Here is a 21,669-nt window from a genome sequence, read left to right on the forward strand (position 1 = left end):
CCTGATCAATCAGCACATGGCACTCCTGAGCCACCTCTTACCCTCAAGCCGGTTCTCCCCAACTTCATCTATGCACTAACGGGGAGTCCAAACCATGTAGAACTCTAATCAGTGTACCAATTTTCCATGTGCAGTGGGGACCACCAGCCCTGTGGGTAGGAGCATGCCCTACGCAGTTTAGCAGGGAGACCACTCCAGGATATGGTGGTCCCAGCCTTTCCTGGGGCAGCAGGTGGCGTACTCTGGGGCTGCAGACCTGCGCAACTTCCCCTCCAGTTCAAATGCCCTGCAGTCCCTCTCTGCAGGGTGCCCATGGGTCCCTGGGATTGGGGAAACATTTCCAGCACTTCCGTATGGCACCCCCGCTCTAGGCTGTGTATATCGTGAGCTTCTGTGGAGAACAAATGGATGCCATCACAAGCCTGCCAAATCCCAAATTTCCTTAAGGGAGCTCTTGTCTGTAGCGCTGTGAAGGGGTGTCTCCCAGCCAGCTACAAAGATGGCTGCATGGGGTGTGGAAAACTATTCCCTTCCTTGATCATCTGCCTGCTACACTGGCCAGTCCCCAGCATGGGGGTTCTTGGCTGTGGGTCTGTGAAGGGTTATCATCCATGCCAGGTACGAGGAGCGTGCCCGGGGAGTAGAAGGATACTCCCTACCATACTCTGTGGCTCCAGCTGCCCTTTCCCCTAACCCTAACCCTAACCCTAACCCCAACCCTAACCCTAGCCCTTTCCCCTAACCCTAACTCTAACCCTAAAGTTGGCATTCTGGGCCAAACACTCACCCGAACACCGCCTCTCAGTTTCTCCAAGCACATAGTCACTATGGGTGTAGAAGTCCCTGCCCAGATGGTGGCACCTTGGAATCACTGTTCTCGAGCATTTCTGTCCTTTATTTGGTGTTCTTCATAGAGGAGAAGTTTGCTCTGTCTCTCCTAATCCACTATCTTTTTGCCTTCCTCTACATCTCAGCCATGCTCTGTTAATGCACAGGCACAGGCTCCACTGTCTCCAAGCATTGGAATGTCGGCACTTTCCCTAAACACTAGGGCACAAGGTCTGCCCTGTGAGTTCAGTGGCGGAACTGCCTTTTCCACACATGTGGGTGAGTCTCCTTTCTTGGCCTAAGGTCTCTACAATCCAGGCCTTGGCTTCCATTGTTTTGCCCTTGAAGTCATTCTTCCTTCAATTTGTCCCTTCTCTGACCCTTTCAGGCCAAGCTGGCAGATTTGGCACTCAGTAATGGCTATAGCTAGGTCAGCCTTGGTGAATGGGATTCCATGTCCATGTTGCTCAGTCTATGCATAACCTCCATCCCTACCACCACTACCACTCTGGCCCATTAGGCAGTGACAGGAGTGGCAGAAAAAGAGGTCAACTGGTATTCACAGAAAGGGCCAACCTATCCACTTGATTAAAATCCTCTTCTGCTGAGTCACCCTCTGGCGAATTTTCACCTGGTATACAAATATCTTCATGTTTTTCACCCATTCAGAAAGTTATAGCCACATACCTCTCCCCCAGACCTCTTTCTCACCAATTTTCCAATCAAGTTTCTTCCAAGTCCCTGACCATCTAGCCAAACCATTGGCCACAGCCATGAATCAGCACATAAATGCACCTCTGGCCATTTCTTCTTCTAAGCAAAATGAACAACCAGGTGTGCTGCTCTAAGTTCTGCCCTCTAAGAGGATTTCTCTTCACTACTGTCCTTTAGGGATGTTCCAGAAAGGGTCTGTAGTGCTGCAGCTGTCCACTTTTGAGCAGTACCTTTATACCATGTAGAACCATCTGTAAACCAGGCCCTAGTTTTCTTTCCTCAGTCAACTGATGAAAGGGAACTCCCCAAGAGGTCATAGTAGTGGGCTGGGAAACAGAAGGTTATGTGGCAGGACTGGGGGCCATGGGCATTTGGACCACTTCCTTGTGTAACTTACTTGTGTCTTCAGGGCCTGCTGGAGCCTGATCTTGTACATACCACTTACATTTTATGATGGAGTGTTGCTGTGCAGATGCAACTTTATGGTTTGGCAGGTCAAGCAATGCCCAGTTCATGAGGGCAACTCAGTCCTCGTGGTAATTTGGTGGCCTATGGTTAAGCATTTGGTCTCTACTAAGGCCCAGTATCAGGCCAAAAACTGTTTCTCAAAAGGACAGTAGTTATCTGCAGAGGATGGCAGAGCTGTGCTCCAGAATCTTAAGGATCTGCACTGTGATTCTCCTCTAAAGGCCTGCCATAAGCTCCAAACAGCACCTCTATTTGCCATTGAAATGTCCAGCATCATTGTATCTGCTGGATCATATGGCCTAAGTAGCAGAGCAGCTTGCATGACAGTCTGGACCTGTTGCAGACCCTCCTCTTGATCTGGTCCCCACACAAAACTAGCAGCTTTTTGGGTCATTCAGTAAATGGGCTAGACTAACCAGAATAGCACACCCAAATGAGGAATATGTTGCCTCCAAAACCCACACAACACTTTTTGGCTAAATACTCTACACAACTGCTCTTCTCTATTTCTTGTGTCAATATGCAGCATTTTGGTCACCAAAAAATATTCTGTATTCTTATATACCTTTAGGAGTAAATTGGAAAATGTGATTTTTTGATATTCTTGCTTTGAAATTCCTCAAATTCCATTTTCATTTAAATAGTCAAAGACCTGTTTAAAAACTACTTCTAGAGACAAGATCGTGCAGTGATTAAGAGCATGGACTATGGAGTCAAGCTGCCTGAATTTAAATGCTTTGCGCAACCCTTGGCAAACCTGTTAACCTCTAGGACTAGCACTCAGAGCAGTGCCTAGCACATAGCATGCCTTAAGTGTTAGCTATAACAATTTTTTAGCCTCAAATTACTTTTCATCACACCCTATTATTACTATTTCTCATTTATAAAAACACAGATCCTGACACCAATTTTCCTATTTCCATTTGATTATCTATACTTCTACTCAGCATTTCCATAATTAAGTAGTAATCCAGTTAACATTATATTTTATCCTTGATATTTCAAGCACTGATGCAGAACTGTAGACTATAAGGAAAACATAACAGACAGATTGCATTTCAAGTATCAGAAACGAAAGACTTTGAACTGAAGTGCTTAAAATGTGCCAGCAATGCCTCTAACAAGACACAGCTTAGGAAGGAATATGCATTTATACCATGAGAAAAGGACTCTGAAATCACAGAGGTGCTTTTGAATTTTTCTTTCCCTAAAAGTTACACGGTACTTTGAGGTTTATAAAATAATTTTGTGTAAATTATATCTCTGATCTTCACAATTCTATGTAGGCAAGTACTATTATTATTACCTCTTTGTGTGAATGAAGAAACTAAGGTTCAGGTAGGACCAAGATGCAGAGTAGTGGGGGCAAAACAAAATCAGCCACATCCTTGCAGCTAAACTCCCCAAACCGACTTATTATAAGAATATCATTAGATAACCTGGAAATGGCTAAATATTAAATGACATTCAGGAGGTCCATAATTATACAGCGAAAGTGTCCCATAATTGTATAGGGAAAAGTATTCTAATTAAGTTGTATATTTTTCCTAACTATATATTTTCTAGTAGAACACGAAGGCAAACCGATATGATAGGTAATGATAGGGTGTGCCGGTTTAATGCATTATGTCCCCCAAACGCCATTATCTTTGATGTAATCTTGTGTGGACAGATGTATCAGTTTTGATTAGATTGTGATTCTTTGAGTGTTTCCATGGAGATATGCCCCACCCAACTGTAGGTGATAACTCTGAAGAGATAATTTCCATGGAGGCATGGCCCCACGCATTCAGGGTGGGCCTCGATCAGTGGAGCCATGTAAATGAGCTGATGGACAGAGGGAAATCAGTGCGGCTGTGAGTGATGTTTTGAGGAGCAAGCTTACTGGAGAGGAACGTCCTGGGAGAAAGCCATTCTGAGGCCAGAACTTTGGAGCAGACACCAGCCACATGCCTTCCCAGCTAACAGAGGTTTTCCGGATGCCACTGGCCATCCTCCAGTGAAGGTACCCGATTACTGATGTGTTACCTTGGACACTTTATGGCCTTAAGACAATAACTGTGTAACCACATAAACCCCCTTTTATAAAAGCCGATCCATCTCTGGTATCTTGCATTCTGGCAGCATTAGCAAACTAGAACAATATCCTTTATCCATTTTTCTTTTGAGTTATTGGTCATCTTATCAATTTGAAGTTTTTCTTCTAAAACTGGTGTGAGCTTATTTGATCCCTATGTAATTAATTTTACAATTATAATTGTACTTTGGAAAAATCCTTGATACCTAAAGAACACACTCAATACAGTATTAGATAATTTAATAGTGCAGTTCTATGTCCAGATAGCATATGTATAATGTCAGGCGGAACAATTTCTATCTTGCTAACTTGAATATTCTCTAGATGTCATCTTTCTGAAATAAATAACACTTAGAATATGAAATCTGTGGCAGAGGTTTACTGAAATTAAAAGTAAGGTATAATTCTATTTTATACCTTGAGAAAGTATTTATCAACTATTCTTATTCTAAATGCTTCAGTAACATTTGCTTTTGTAAATGCTACAAATGCTGCTAAGAATATTGTTCTATAAAATTTCCAAGACACATCCAATCCAGAGGAATGTTTTAGGAGTAGATTTAAATGTAAAATGTGCTGGTGGGTCATATTTTGATGCCTATAAGAGGTCCTATTGACATAAGCACTCTGACAAGCATGTTACTTCAAACTCGAAACAACTGCCAAGGTAAACTATCAAGTCAATTCAGTGTAGCCAGGTGCTCCATCCCTTGCCACAGCTTGAATGGATACTTTGAAAAGGGAATGACAGTGCTTCTTAAGGGCAACTTCAAAGATTGTGACTCCATATACTTCCATTTTTGCCTATTCCCATGTTTAAATATCTGCCTTTGTTTATGGTTTACTAAAATATTCTGTTCACTTAAAAATGTATTTTTTCTTGTTACATCTAACACAGACATAGACACAGACAATATCACAAAGGAATTTAAAACTTAGCATGTTTGAATAAAAAGTCACACAACCTTCTTTCTTGTCAATGACATTGAATTTCTTAAATATTTTATGAAAACTACACATAAAAGACAAGCACTGACCCATGATGCACACTTCAATTCTGCCAGGTTAGTGTTCCTTTCCTCACTGACTCCTTTAATTTATGTAGCTTCCTATTTTTATGTACGAACTTCAGGCAGCAAGAAGCTGGGCTAAGGATAATGGGTGAGTCCAAAGGATTAATACTGCAGCCAAGAAATACCAAACTTATCAAGACCAATGAAATTTCAACTTTTACTTATTAATAATATCTTGAAAATTTTATCAAATAAATGTAATGAAGTAGAATACACTTACCAATTTTTAAAAATTGCATTACACATTCATAAATGACTTAACTGAAAATATAAAACTTACCAGTCATGGATGGTGCTTCTTTTCGCTGCCCTTTATCATCTATAGTCCCTTCATATGCCACTGTAACATCATAAATTGCATCTAAATAATTCTTCATAGAATTAAAAGCAACATGAGTTGCCTTTACTCTTGGTGTCAGCACATGTTTCAACACTGTAAAACCTAGAAAAGTAGTTGATTCTGTGTAACCATAAACTAGTTAAAAAACACCTCTACAATAGAAGATATTAAATTCGACATCCAAATTGTTTAAATTTCCAAAAATAGACTAGAATATCTTAAGGCCATAACCTCACATCGATAGGACTTTATAGTTTAAAAAGAACTCTCACACGCCGTTTTCCATTTAATATAACAATCATTTAATACATATTTATTAGACATTTACACATACAAGACACTGTGTTGGAAGCTATGGGAAAATTGGCTCTTAAGAAGCTTGTCAGAATCCCTTCAATGTAGTAAACCCTGACAAGGGCAAAATATATTATTCTCATGTCTGGCAAGTGAATAAAGGCGGTGGCATCTTGCCCCACGGTCACTCAACATAATCAGGAGTACAATTCATATTTTATGACTCTTATTCCATGATTCTTTCAGATCCATTTCTATTCAACTAGATACATGGGGGAAATCACCTAAATGACCCCACTGAGTACAATATCTGAAATAAGAGTTACTGTGGTCTGTATAATGTGAAATATTGGCCTGAGACTTCTAGGATAAACCAAAGAATCTAGCTTCTTGGTACACTTTTTAAAAATTCAGATATAACCCATGTATATTAAATTCACCACTTTAAAGTGTACAATTCAATGTTTTTTTAGTATATTCACAGAATTGTGCAACCATCACCACTGTCAAATTCCGGAACCTGTTCATTACCCTAAAAAGACATCCTGTTCCCATTAGAGGTCATCCCCCTTCCTCCGGCCCCTAGCTGCCACTAATCTACTTTCTGTCTTTGCCTATCCTGGACATTTCATATTAATGAAACCATACAATACATGGCCTTTTGTGTCTGATCTTTTTCAGTCAGCATAATGTTTATGAGTTTTATCCCTGTTATAGCATGTAAAGCACCTCATTTCTTTTTGTGGCTGAATAATATTTCATTGTATGCATATACTACATTTTGTTTATCTGTCCATCAGTTGGTAGTAGACATTTTATTTGTCCACTTTTTGGCTATTATGAATAATACTGCTATGAATATTCATGTACAAGTTTTTGTATGAACATGTTTTTGATTCTCTCTGATGTAACTGATATACTTTTAAGAGCTTCTCTGAGAAAATATTTCAATCTATATAAAATAACTAATTGCATATTTATTAGTTTCCCTATTAGTGTAAAGAATTTGTTCTTCTCACCTTCCTATTTCTTACTATCTTCTTTTCCCTTGATTAGAATATTTACAGAGAAGTCAACATAAAAGTGGGCCTCCAGAAGAAGTGACATGAAAATAGACTAGAAAAACTTTGACTTGAATTTTCTACTGCTTCTCTCTTGGGAAAATTAGCTGCATAAAGAAGAGCAGCTATAGTATGGTGGGATCTTCCTGCAGAAGAATTTTTAAAATGCAGGATTGGTGTGGGAAAGAAAAATGATTCCCACAACCACATATCTGACAATTCCCCAGGGAAGAAGCAGTTTAATTTGCAAATGTATAACAAAAATTTGAATAGTACACCAGGCTGGGAAATATTTATTTGTCAATTAAATTAGTTAACACTTCCTTCTTTACTACTGGAGCTCATACAGTTTTATTAAGTCAAAAGTTTAACAGTATAACTCTTTGATAGACAGTAAGAACAACTAAATGAAAGAAAAAAAAACAGTAAAAGTTTGAAATCAATTTTGTGACAAATGGATTAGAAATAACCACCAATATGTAAACAAAAATAAGAAAAAAAATCTTTCCACTGAGGACTGCGATAGGATCAGCTCTATTTTATTACTCTAAAAAACATTCTCTTATATCGAATCCATATCCTGCATATTCATGTTCCTTTTATATTCCAGCTCTTGAAAATACCCAGCAAGGAAGGTGAAAAACACACAGATTGTTTCTTGAGTATCACTATAAATACAATTAGAAAGTTCTCTCACTTCTTTCCTTCATTCCTATCCTTTTTAAACAATGATCAGCATAGAAGAATAAAAATTCTAGACTGAAAAATATAAGGTTTGAGTTTGGTCTTCCAATATAATTCTTTTCTGTTTTTGTATCCTGAACCACCTATGATCTTTGATTCAATAGTAAATGAGGCTCGTAAGATTAATTTTGTGGCCTTACTAGAACAGGCAGCATTCTGCAGCACTCTGTAAATTATTGTAAAGATTAACAGATATCTAACAGCACAAAACAGCAATAGGAGCTCAACAACTGGCAAAGAAAATACCACTACAGAAATGTAGAAGAAAAAGAAGTCACTTCTTGATAGACTTGCTGGATTTAAATAAAAAAATAACCTAAATGGTTAGGTAACATAACCTTAGAACCATAATTGTAGAAAGGCTATTTTTACCCACTGTGTAATTTTATATTATTATATAATTTTATTTATATAATATTATATTTATATATCTTATGTTTAAGATTTCCTTATTAAATGTTTTGCCATTCTTTTCTGAAATGCAAGTCCTCTGTTAACGCATTTGAAAATAAAATTCTCTTAAATAAAATTTTTATTTAAAATTACTATTACAAAATTGAGCAGCCCTAAATACATACCTTGTTTATTTGACATTTAATAGTTTCCTGAAAAAACAATACCTATATTTTAGACCTTTTGTAAATCTTAATTTTTGTCATGGGGAAATTGCAATTAAACAAAATCTTGACTAATGTATTTTGAAATGTAAATAAGTGATTTTTTTTAAAGAATGACTAATATTTATTTTCAAGTCAGAAGAAATTCAGAGATTGCTAGTATGACAATTTTTGAAGTGAACAATATTGAGAATACATGACACCATAGGAACACCCTGGGACTTCCAGGAAGATGGTGGAGTAGGAGAGGCAGAACTCTCTCCTCCACCGTGGAAGCACTAGAGAAAAGGCAGAAAATGACTGGGACAGTGGTTTGAGGGTATGAGTGACCCCCCTACATTACATAGGGAGGACGTGGATGAAAAAGTGGAGAAACTACAACTGGGAGGTTGGGTTAAGTGTGCTCATTCGGGACCACTCCTGGGGCTGGCTGCTATGCACTGGCTGGACTGGACGGCAGTGCACTCCCACTTCCGCTGCCAGCTGGGGAGATCATCCCTCTCGATGCTGCAGCCTGGAGTTCCCACGTGCGAACCCAGCAGACTCATTTTATCCACACAGAGACTTTGCCGCAGTGCCCAGTGCCTACCCCACCCGAGACAGGCCTCTGCAGGTGCCTGGTTTTGGGGGAGACTGGGGGGCCCTCCTGTAAGGAGGAGAGGGGAACACAGAGTAGACCTGATCTGACAATTGGCCAGTGAAAGATACACTTTGGGTCCTGCTGCCTCTATCCTTTCTCCATGGAGGCCCAGAGCGGTCACTGCGTGCACGGGTGGAGAGGCAGGGACACAGAAGGGGGCCACAGTGCAGCACCAGGAGCCCTTTCCCCACCCTGAGGCCTGCAGGTGTGTGCCAGTGAAAAGCAGGGTGCTCCTGGGCCAGCTGCAGGCTGAGTTGAACCTCTCAGTCCCACAGCCCAAGGTCATTCCATGCAGGAGTCTGGGAATCATCAAACCCATTGTGCTGACAAACAGAGTCTCAGCCAGGGTGCACAGTATCCAGCTCATACCCCTGGAGCTGGCGGCTTCCAGCATGCATGGAGACCTGCGGCCTTGACTGGATTGTTGCCTGGTCAGGTCCCCACTGCGAGGGCTGCCAAATCAGGGAATGGTGGAATTGAGGGGAAGAGGTAGCCAAGTGCACCATCCTCTGGAAAGACAGGGATAGTGCAGTCTGACAAATGGCTCTTCTGCCCAGCCTTACCTCCTGTGTAAGGCCCTGCCATTGGTTTGGCTGGGAATTACTGACAAACCAAGTACCAAAAGAGACCTTCAACACAAACCCAAGCAACTACAAAATCTCAGACTAGTAATGGAAATCAACATTCAAAATAGCCTTGTCAAGATAATCAAATTCTGAGAAACCAACAAAAAAAATCACAAAGTACATGAAGACACAAGAAGATAAGGCCAAGCAAAATGGCCAAATTAAAAAGTCAGAGGAGACACAGAATTTGAAACAACTAATCAAAGATGTTCAAAGAAATCACCTAAATAACTGCAATGGGTTAGCTAGAGATGTAAAGGATGTGAAGAAGACACTAGAAGAGCATAAAGAAGAATCTGAAAGAATTAATAGAAAAACAGCAGATCTTACGGAAATGAAAGATACTATAGATCAAATTAAAAATATACTACACTCCTTTTACCCAGTGTATGGACAAAAAGTAAATGAATAATACGGGGGAGAAGGGGTATGGGATGTTTTGGGTGTTCTTTTTACTTTTATTTTATTCTTATTTTTCTATTTTGGAGTAATGAAAATGTCCAAAAATTGATTGCGGTGATGAATGCACAACTATATGATGATACTGTGAACAACTGCTTTATACTTTGGGTGATTATATGGTATGTGAATATATTTCAATTAAAAAAAATATTCTACAGACACTGTTCTAGTTTGCTAATGCTGTCAGAATGCAAAACACCAGAAATAGACTGGCTTTTATAAAAGGGGGTTTATTTGGTTACACAGTTACAGTCTTAAAGCCATAAAGTCTCCAAGGTAAACACATCAACAACCGGGTGGCTTCAATGGAAGAAAGCCAATGACGTCTGGAAAACCTCTGTTAGCTGGGAAGGTAAGTGGCCAGCATCTGCTCCAAGTTCTGGTTTCAAAATGGCTTTCTCCCAGGATATTCCTCTCTAGGCTTCAGCTCCTCACAAATGTCACTATGAGTTGCTCTTGGGGCATCTGTCCTCTCTTAGCCTCTCCAGAGCAAAAGTCTGCTTTCAAACGCCATCCCCAAAATGTCTCTGTAAGCTGAAGCTACTCTCTCAGTTCCAGTGCCTTCTTGAAAGTATCCCTTTTGGCTGTAGCTCCTCTTCAAAATGTCACTCTCAGCTGCACTGAGTTCCTTCTGTTTGTCAGCTCATTTATATGGCTCCAGGGATTTAATTTAGACCCACCCTGAATGGGTAGGGTAACACCTCCATGGAAATTATCCAATCAGAGTCATCACCCACAGTTGGCTGGGGCGCATCTCCACGGAAACACTCAAAGAATTACAATCTAATCAACACTGTTACGTCTGCCCACACAAGATTACATCAAAGATAATGGCATTTTGGGGGACATAATACATTCAAACTGGAATAGACACAGAAGATTTGAAAAGGCAGAAGAATAAGTGAACTAGAGGACAAACCAATTTAATTCAAGTGCACAAAAGAACAGATGGTGAAAAAGATGAAAAATTTGAATTGGAAATGATTGACAGTGTTAAGCACATAAACATGAGAATAACTGGTGTTCCAGAAGGAGAAGAGTAAAGGGCAAGGAAGAGTATTTGAAGAGATAACTGAGGAAAACGTCCCAACCCTTATAAAAGACATTTATGCAAATCAAAGATACCCAGTGGACACCAAATACAATAAATCTAAATAGACCTACTTCAGAAGACATGCTAATCAGACTGTCAAATGATAAAGAGAAGGAGAGAGTCCTAAAAGCAATAAGAGAAAAGTGATTCACCAAATACAAGGAAAGCCACATAAGACTAAGTGCTGATTACTCAACAGGCACCATGGAGGCGACAAATCAGTGGAATGATAGATTTAAGATTGTGATAGAGAAAAATTGCCAGCTGACAATTCTTTATCCATCAAAACTGTCCTTCAAAAGTGAAGGAGTTTAATGGGTAAACAAATGCTGAGAGAATTTGTTAACAAGAGACCTGTCCTGTAAGAAATACTAAAGGGAGTTCTGTCAGCTGGAAAAAAAAAAAAAAAAAAAAGACAGGAGATAGAGGTCTGGAGGAGGGCATAGAATTGAAGAGTATTAATAATGGTAACTTCAAGGATAAAAAGAGAGAGAGAGAATATATCTGACACATTAAAAACCAAAGGATAAGACGGTTGAATCAAGAACTGCCTTTACAGTAATAACTTTGAATGCTAACAGATTAAACTCCCCAATTAAAAGACAAATATTGGCAGAGTCGATTAAAAAATATGACCCATCTATATGCTATTTAAAAGAGGCTCATCCTAGACCCGAGGATACAAATAGTTGAAAGTGAAAGGATGAAAAAAGATATTCCATGTAAGGAGTAAGCTAAAGAAAGCAGGGGTAGCTATAATAGTATCAGACAAAATAGACTTTAAATGCAAAGATGCCGTAAGAGACAAGGAAGGATCCTATATATTAATAAAACGGACAATTTCAGCAAGAAGAAATAACAGTCGTAAATGTTCATGCACCCAATCAAGGAGCTCCAAAGTACATTAGGCAAACACTGGCAAAACTGAAAGAAACAATAGATGTTTCCACAATAATAGTGGGAGACATCAATATACCACTCTCTTCTATAGATAGAACTAGACAATAAGGTAATAGACAACCTAAACAGTACGATAAATGAATTAGACCTAACAGACATGTATCGATCATTGCATTCCAAAACACCAGAATATACATTTTTCTCAAGTGCTCATGGAACATTCTTCAGGATAGATCATATACTGGGACACAAAACAGGTCTTAATAATGTTAAAAAGACTGAAAATATTCAAAGCACTTTCTCTGCCCATAAGGGAATGAAGCTGGAAATCAATAACCACTGAAGAACCAGAACTTCCACAAATATATGGAGGTTCAACAACACACTGCTAAACAATCAGTGGGTCAAAGAAGAAATTGCAAAAGAAATCAGTAAATCTCTGGGGACGGATGAAAATAAGAATACAAAGTATCAAAACTTACGGGATGCAGTAAAGGCAATGCTGAGATGGAAATTTATAGCTCTAAATGCCTACATTGAAAAAGGAAGAAGGAAGTGTTGAGAATTATACAACTAAGTGATGATAATGTGAGATATGGATGGATTATTGTGAACATAACATATGCTATCTGAACTTAGGGACCCCCTACTTTATAAGTCAAGTCCTTGATCTTGAGGCTTGCTCTGGTAAAGGGGAGGCTAAGCTTACCTATAATTATGTCTAGGAGTCACCTCCAGAGAACCTCTTTTGTTGCTCAAATGTGGACTCTCTCTAAGCCTAACTCTGCAAATAAATTCACCATCCTTCCCTCAATGTGGGACAGAATACTTCAGATGAATGAGTCTCCCTGGCAATGTGGGACACGGATTCAGGAATGAGCCTGACCCTGGCACTGAGTGGTTGAGAATACCTTTTTCAACAAAAGGGGGAAAAGAAAGGCAACAAAATAAGGTTTCACAGGCTAAGAGAATTCAAATAGTAAAGAGGCTATCCTGGAGGTTACTATGTAAGCGTCACCTAGAAATGCCAAATGACCACAGTATGATTAGCCCAAGTCAACAGTAGTCTTGAAAACTTTAAAGAATACCTGAATCCCTATTTGAGACTATAAAAGTTTCACTCACTGAGTTTGTTCTTCAGAAACTTATATCCTCCAGAGAACTCCTATGCCAGCTAAGTCCTGGGATCTGGAGGCAGTAGCCTCTTTGGGAATGTCAATCTGATGTGTTCCCTTTTCCCATGGTGTCGACACCCTTTTTCAACATGAATAAGATGGGGTGGTTGTTGCCTAGATGCCCCTGAGGATTGGGAAGGTAATTAGACTGGAGAGAGTAGCAAAAAACAAGACAGAATTTGACAAAGGATTATGAATAATGAATCTCTAAATAATTTTCTTCTTCTTGGTTGCTGGGGTGTCGGAATAACTAGAGAGAGAGGATTGAAGTGGTGGAACTGACCCAGAGCATTCTCTGAAATTTATTCTATGGCTACATGTTGAATTGTAGTTTGAAAGATACTACCTTTCTGCATATATGTTATATTTCACAATAAGAAAATAACTGAGACTGTGGATCTGTAACCCGTAACATTCTTTGAGGTCTGCCCTCTAACTGCTTGCTAGATTGCACTTGGAAAATTGTAACTTTTATGTATATATATATTATATTCTACAATTTAAAAAATGATAAAAAAAAAGGAGCTGAAACCAAAGTACTAACTGAACTACTGAAGAAACTAGAGAAACAGCAGCAAACTAACCATAAAATAAGTAGAAGAAAAGAAATAACAAAGATTAAAGCAGAAATAAATGAACTGGAGAATAAAAAACAAGTAGAGATTCAATCAATAATCATAAAACTTCCTACAAAGAAAAGCCCAGGGCCAGACGGCTTCACAGGGAAATTTACCAAACATTCCAAAGAGAACTAACACCTTTCCTGCTCAAACTCTTTCAAAACATTGAAAAGGGAACACCACCTAACTCATTGTATAAAGCTAACATCACCCTAATACCGAAATCTGATAAAGACACTACAAGAAAGGAAAACTACAGGCCAATATCCCTAATGAATATAGATGCAAAAATTCTTAACTCAATACTCACAAATCAAATCCACCAGCACACTGAAAGAATTATACAACACAACCAAATGGGGTTTATTCCAGGCATTCAAGAGTGGTTCAACAAAAGAAAATAAATGTAATACAACACATTAACAAATCAAAAGAGAAAAATCACATGATCATCTCGATGGATGCTGAAAAAGCATTAGACAAAATTCAGCATCCTTTCCTGATAAAAGCACTTCAAAAGGTAGGAATCGAAGAAAGCTTCCTCAAAATGATAAAGGGCATATATGAAAAACCCATAGCCAGCATTGTACTCAATGGCGAGCGACAAGGATGCCCACTGTCACCACTGTTATTCAACACTGTGCTAGAAGTTCTAGGTAGAGCAATAAGGCAAGAAAAAGAAATAAAAGACACCCAAATCAGAAAGGGAGAAGTAAAACTCATTATTTACAGATGACATGATCCGATATTTGGAAAATCCCGAGAAATCTACATCAAAGCTACTTTAACTAATAAACAAATTCAGCAAAGTGGCGGGATACAAGATTAATGCACAAAAATTTGCAGTGTTTTTATACACTTGTAATGACCTACCCAAGGAGGCAATTAAGAAAAAAATTCCATTCACAATAGCAACCAAAAGAATCAAGTATCTAGGAATAAACTTAACCCAGGATGTAAAGGACCTCTACAAAGAAAACTCCAAAACATTGCTAAAAGAAAAAAATAGAAGACCTAAAGAAGTGTAAGGACATTCCATGTTCATGGATAGGAAGGCTAAATGTCATTAAAATGTCAATTCTACCCTAATTGAACTACAGATTCAATGCAATACCAATCAAAATTCCAATAACCTATTTTGCAGACTTGGAAAACCTAGTTATCAAATTTATCTGGAAGGGAAAGGGGACTTGAATAGCCAAAAACATCCTAAAAAAGAAGAACCAAGTGGGAAGACTTACATTTCTTGAGTTTATTGCTTATTATAAAGCTACAGTGGTCAAAAGAGCATGGTATTGGCATAAAAATAGAAATACTGATCAATGGAATTGAATTGAGAAGTCAGAAATAGACCCTCAGATCTATGGTCAATTGATCTTTGACAAGGCCCTGAAATCCACTGAACTGGGACAGAATAGTCTCGTCAATAAATGAGGCTGGGAGAACTGGATATCCATATCCAAAGGAATGAAAGAGGACCCTTACCTCACACTCTATACAAAAATTAACTCAAAGTGGACCAAAGACCTAAGTAGAAGAGCCAGTACCATAAAACTCATAGAAGAAAATATAGGGAAACATTTTCAAGACCTAGTAATAGTAGGTAGCTTCTTAGACCTTACACCCAAAGCACAAGCAATGAAAGAAAAAATAGATAAATGGGAACTCCTCAAGATTGAACACTTCTGTGCTTCAAAGGACTTTGTCAAAAAGGTGAAGAGGCAGCCAACTCAATGGGAAAGAATATTTGGTAACTCTATATCTGATAAGGATTTGATATCCAGTATATATAAAAAAATCCTTGAAGTCAACAACAAAAGGACAAACAACCCAATTATAACATGGGGGAAAGTTATGAACAGACATTTTACCAAAGAGGAAATATGAATGGCTAAAAAGCACATAAAAAGGTGTTCATCTTCAATAGCTATTAGGGAAATGCAAAGCAAAACCACAATGAGATATCATCTCATGCCTAAAAGAATGGCCACTATTAAACAAACAGGAAACTACAAATGTTGGAGAGGATGTGGAGAAATAGGACCACTTATACACTGCTGGTGGGAATGTGTGGAAGACAGTTTGGCAGTTCCTCGGAAAATTAAATACTGACTTGCCCTATGACCCAGTAATTCTGCTACTCGGTATATACCCAGAAGATATGAAAGCAGAGACACAGACATTTGCACACTGATGTTCATAGTGGCATTATTCACAACTGCCAAAAGACGGAAACAATCCAAGTGTCCATCAACAGAAGAATGGATAAACAAAATGTGGTATACACAAAGGATGGAGTATTATGCAGCAGTAAGAAGGAATGAAGTTCTGCAGCGTATGACAACATGGATGAACCTTGAGGACATAATGCAGAGTCAAGCCAGGCACAAAAGGACAGTTATTGTATGATTTCATTAATATGAACTACCTAGAAAATGTAAACTCAGTCTTAAAATGTGGAATTTAGGGTACCTAGAAATAGACAGAAGCTAGAGAAGGGGGAGCAGTTACCTAATATGTACATAATTGTTAACGAGATTAAACTTAAATGTTTGGGATGGATAGAAGTGATGGTAGTTTGCTATTGGGATAATAAGTAATAGTGCCATATTGTAGGTGAATTTGATTGAAAGGGTTGTTTTAAAGTCAAGTATGTCACTGATTAACACTACAAATAAAAGTAAGTTCTTACAAGAACTACTACAAATTTATGACACGTGTACAGAGAGTTAATAACAGATTTAGTTCAGCTGGCCAGCTAGAATGCTACTGACCCTGGGAGGAAGTAAGACTTCTAGCCTTGAGCCAATACATTCCTGCCATTTAAGACAAAACACATTGTGTCATATTTTTCATAGCGGCCTGGAAAACTACAGGCAACTGGCAATGCTTGTCTGAATTACTGAGTTCCCTCATCAGTCATTCTGTTCCCTGCATGGGATTCTGAAGTTATCATGTCTACAATTCATTATTTTTTGTTTCATCCTTTTGATTATAGTGATTTCTGGCTGAATCAGCCTGGCTTTTATTACCACTTTGACTGAACATCCTTCTTAGGAATAAGAGCAACTCAGGCCTGACGTGAAGCTCAGAAGCCAGAGTTAGGTGAATGGGGTAGATGAACTTGAATGGGGTAAACAGGACTTGAAGAACAGAGAAACTAATGGCATACAGGCCACCATGGGCTCCTGGACCGAGAGAGATCTTGAGAAGTGACAAAACCAAATCAAAGATAGAAGCACAGAGTAAAACTCAAAAACTAGATTATATTTAGCTACAAAAGATTTGCAGTGTTCATGATACTGATCAAAAAGGATCAGAGGTGTGTACAAAGTTGGTTAATTGATCAAGTCCTGGACAAAGGAAGAATCTTAAAGATTTGGGCTCTTAACCTTGGACTGTGGAAGAAGAGGAACCGCTGCCAGCCTGGACTAAAAGAGACAGAAAAAAGGACAGATTAAAAGAAAAATTACTTCAAGGGCAGGTTCATGGATGCTGAGGTCTTGACCAAAGATATCTTCCCTGGCCAAGAGAGCTGATCATGTCTGTGGAAAGGGTGAGTATGCCCTAGCACTTAGAGAGCACAGGCCTTCCACCCCATTATTCAGAAGAGTACTGCCACCCCAGTTTTCAGAGAGTATGGTGCATGTTCCTCTGGATTGTGGAGAATCTGGTTGCCACCCCAATGTTTGACGAGGGTGGAACTTTCATCCCAATATCCTGGGAGAGCATAGCTGCTGCACAAGAACTTGGAAAGTCATCCTCTGTCAGGCCTGGAGGATGACTCTCAGACCTTGAAATCTAATGGAGTATACCCTTCAGGGTTTCAGAATTGTTTGGGACCCTTGACCCCCATTTTCCTTCCAATTTCTCCCCCTTTGGATGGAAATGCTTATCCAATGCTTGTCCCTCCTTTGTAAGTTAGAAGCAGATAACTTGTTCTCTAGGTTTCACAGGTCCAAGACTGAGAGGAATTATGTCCCAGGACTGACCACACCTGTAATAGATTTTGATGAGACTTTGTACTTCGGATTGTTTCTGAAATGACTTCAGGCTTTTGGGATATTGTGATGTAATGAATGTAATTTGCATATGGAAAGAACATGTTGAGTGTGGTGGTTTGAAGTGGTACATACCCAAGAAAAACGTGTTCTTAAATCTAATCCATTCCTGTGGGTATGGAACCATTGTAAATGGGATCTTTTGATGAAGCTGCTTTAGTTAAGGTGTGACCCACCTCATTCTGGATGGGTCTTATTCCTATTATTGGAATCCTTATAGACTCTTTTATAGAGAATGAAATTCATATGGAGTCAAAGCCACAGGAGCAGGAAGCCAAAAGGAATGAAACTTGGAAGAGAAGGGAGCAATCAGCAGATGCCGCCATGTGCCTTGCCATGTGGCAGAGGAGCCAAGGATTGCTGGCAGCCTGTCTTCAGGTAGAAAGCATTGCCTTGATGATGCCTTGCTGGATATTTTCCTGGACTCTAAATGTAAGCAAATAAATTCCCATTGTTTAAGACTCCCCCCCCCCTCCAAAAAAAAAAGTTAATAACAGAGTGGTATATGTGGGGAAATGGAAATGATCTATTGCATGCTTCGGACTATATTTGACAGTAGCACCTTAACATTCTTTCATCAATAGTAAAATGTTGTACTACACCAATACTAGGGAAAAATAATTGGGGGGAATAAGGGATATGGTGTGTTATGGGTTTTCTTTGTGTGTGTCTGTTATTTTTCTTTTTGGAACAATGAAAACTGTCTAAAATTGAGTGTGATGATGATTGCACAACTATGTGAGGACAATGAGACACATTATATACTTAGTACATACAATATGTGAATATATCTCAATAAAATCTGCAGACTAAAAAAAAGTGAATTCATATATTTCCCCCAACACACACAAAAATATATATGACACTATAATACAGAAAAATTTAAACTAATATTGAAACAACATATTTCATGAATAATGTAACTTCAAAGCAAAATACTTTAAGAAATAGCAAAAAACCAGGGTCCTGAAATATTAAGGTTTAAGAAATCCTCTTAAGTCAGCTGAAAAATTATGTACTCAAAAATTATATACGGCATAAATGACAAACATAAATAATTATAAAAACTTAAACTAGATTAAAAAGGCTGTTTTGGGTTTGCTTGTTTTTAGGTTTGATTTTTAAGTCAGAATCAAATGAAGGCACTTTAGGAGCAAAACTAATGATGATTTTGTAGGAAAACATCACAGGCTAACAAATGTCATTAGTTTCAACATTCTTGAAGGAAGATTAGCTTAACAGATGGAGAAACAAGTTCTTTGCTTTTATTTTCAAGTAATCTCATTTAGTTGTGACTCAAGAGGGAAAAAAACAGGAAACACTTTTTCTAGATATACTGTTTGCAAACCAATTTCCATTGTGTATGGTGGAAAATAATTATCTTTATAGTCACAGGAAAATATACTTCTGATAACAGTAGTTTTTCCAGTTATATAAAGAAAGATCACGTAACAGTTAAAGGTGACATTCATGAGACAAATTTTTGTTTTCCCCCTTTGGTAATTTCAATAAAGTTCTATGACTCAGAAAAATGACAACCAATAATTGGTCAACTATAGATGGCTAGGGTGTTATTAAAAATCTAAAGTCCATATCATTACATTATCTTAAAAATTTCTTAAAATTAATTGTTTTAACATTACAAAATCAGTATAGATTTTGAAAAACAAAAAACTTAGTAGCTATGTTAATCTGTCACCACAGTTAGTGAGATTGGACAATAAAAGGTAAACATTCCTCCTGTTTTAAAAATTATGAGTTAAAAAATAATAGTATTAAACATAATCACATATAGAAAAAAAATTTAAGAGCCTAAATAATAATAAAAAATATGATCTGGAGCGAAATTATGACTTCCAGTGGGTAAGTGTTTTTGCAAATAAACATGTTTTCTCCAAATGAAAAGGAAATACCAGTGTTCAAAAAGAAAACATACATATCATAAAAGACTAAATTTTACAAAAGAAATTAGATATCCTTTAAAGCTGAAACACATAGCTTATTCTTTACACAAGCAATAATCTAGGATTATACTCATTCTATCATTCAGATTTATTTTACCTTAAACAACTAGTGATTTGCTCAGTCTAAAGCTATAATAAAAATGTCCAGAGCTAATTTATCTTGCTTAATATAGTTAAAACTGACAAAGCAGTCTATCACAAATAATAATGGAATTACAAGAGGGAATTGTTGAAAAATAGCATACAATCTTTTTTTTTTTTTTTTTGAAACCCAATCACTACTGTACCTCATCCCTGAACCTGTATCTCAATCAGCTGGATTCTTCCTGCTGAGTCTTGTTCAGGCCTTCACTACTATCAACTAAGATTCAGATCCTTCTGCCTTCTGCCCTGCTACCAACTGTTCTTTCAACAGGAAAGAGCTCTCATCATGTTGATAGTTGATAACTTATTACATTTCCCTTTCTCCATGCCTATGCTCCTGTTATCTTTCCTATTGAGTTATGTCCTTGGCCCAGAAACAACACCTCTAACTACTGAAAATTTTTGCGGGCCAATGCGTGTGCTTCCTCCTTCATGAAACCTCACTGATATCAATATCTGGAAGTGTTCTGACCTAAAGAGTACTTTATTTACTCCTTTCTTATGATATTCTAGTTTGATGTAGTTATTTACATAGAAATCTTACCTCAATATCTATCTCAATGATGGCCTCTATGATGGCCCTCAATAATCCCCACCTTCTGGTATTCATGCCCTCAGGTAATCCCGTCCCCTTGAGTGACTCACTTCTAATCAAGGCATATAGCAAAACTGATGGGATGTCACTTCCAAGATTAGGTTTCAAAAAAATGATGACTCCCTTCTTGCTCATCCATGCTCATATGCTCTCCAGAGCACTGTTAACTCTTTTCTCTTTTTCTCCCCATCCTCCTCTCTCTGAGGCCTTGCTATGGGGAAACAAGCTGCCATGCTGTGAGCAGCCCTATGGAGGGGCCCACATGACAAGAAAGTAATGTCTCTGACCAACAGCCAGTGAGGATCTGCAGTCAATCAACAGCTACGTAAGTAAGCTTGGAACAGATCCTTCAATAGCAGAGCCTTGAAATGACTCTATAGCCCCAGTAGACAACCTATTTACAGGCTTGAGAAAGACCCCGCATAAGAAGCTAATCTGCACCAACATTCCTGACCCACATAAACTGTAAGTTAATAAATGCTAATTGTTTTAAGATGGAAGGATTTTGGATAATTTGCTACATATCAGATAATTAATACAATAATGTTTTCTCTCCTATTGAAGTATAAGCTCCTAGAAGACATTATAGCTAGTTGTACCACATTAGCAGTATTTATTATAGATTAGGATTTTAGATAAAGATTTATTAATATTTAAAAATAAAATATTGCAATATTTTTAAAAAATAAAATCAGCATAGACTATGAGGGTCTAAAGTACTCCTAAGTTTTCCCAGTTCAAATCCCCATCCAACTCATAAAAACCATAAGTGTCTTCAATATGCGATTATGTAATGAAAACATACAGCTCAGATTTCATAATCTATATGAAAAACAACAAAAAAGAATACCCAAAATGTTAAATTTATTATTCCCCTTTCATCTTATCTAATCTAAATCTGTAACCCCTAGACAAAATTATAGTGGGTATAATAAGAGAAGACACACAATAGTAATTGAAAATTTACCTAGTTTAAAGTTAAAACTATATAAATATTATAGTGTATTTAACTATATAAATATTATAGTGTACATATAATAACTATGTAAATATAAGGCTATAACTAAATAAATATTGAGTTTATAACAGTTTATATACTTAAGATAAACTTGATTATCAAGACTCCTACAACTGGTCCATCTATATACTATTTTACACTTCAAAAAAGTAAAA

General features: G+C 37.9%; 1 protein-coding gene across 2 annotated transcripts in view; it reads right to left on the bottom strand.

The window, feature by feature from the left end:
• The window catches only part of AGPAT5 (1-acylglycerol-3-phosphate O-acyltransferase 5), a 109,998-nt gene that overhangs the window by 7,790 nt on the left and 80,539 nt on the right, over positions 1-21,669 (bottom strand). Inside the window, exon 6 of one of the 2 annotated variants that reach the window (XM_037813213.1) lies at positions 5,441-5,602. The exons of the other annotated variant lie outside the window; for it this stretch is intronic. Coding sequence (XP_037669141.1) covers positions 5,441-5,602 — 162 coding nt within the window. The remainder of the gene's footprint in view (positions 1-5,440; positions 5,603-21,669) is intronic. 2 annotated transcript variants of the gene reach the window in all.

This window comes from Choloepus didactylus, chromosome 20, assembly GCF_015220235.1.
Source record: "Choloepus didactylus isolate mChoDid1 chromosome 20, mChoDid1.pri, whole genome shotgun sequence".
Classification (NCBI taxonomy): domain Eukaryota; kingdom Metazoa; phylum Chordata; class Mammalia; order Pilosa; family Megalonychidae; genus Choloepus; species Choloepus didactylus.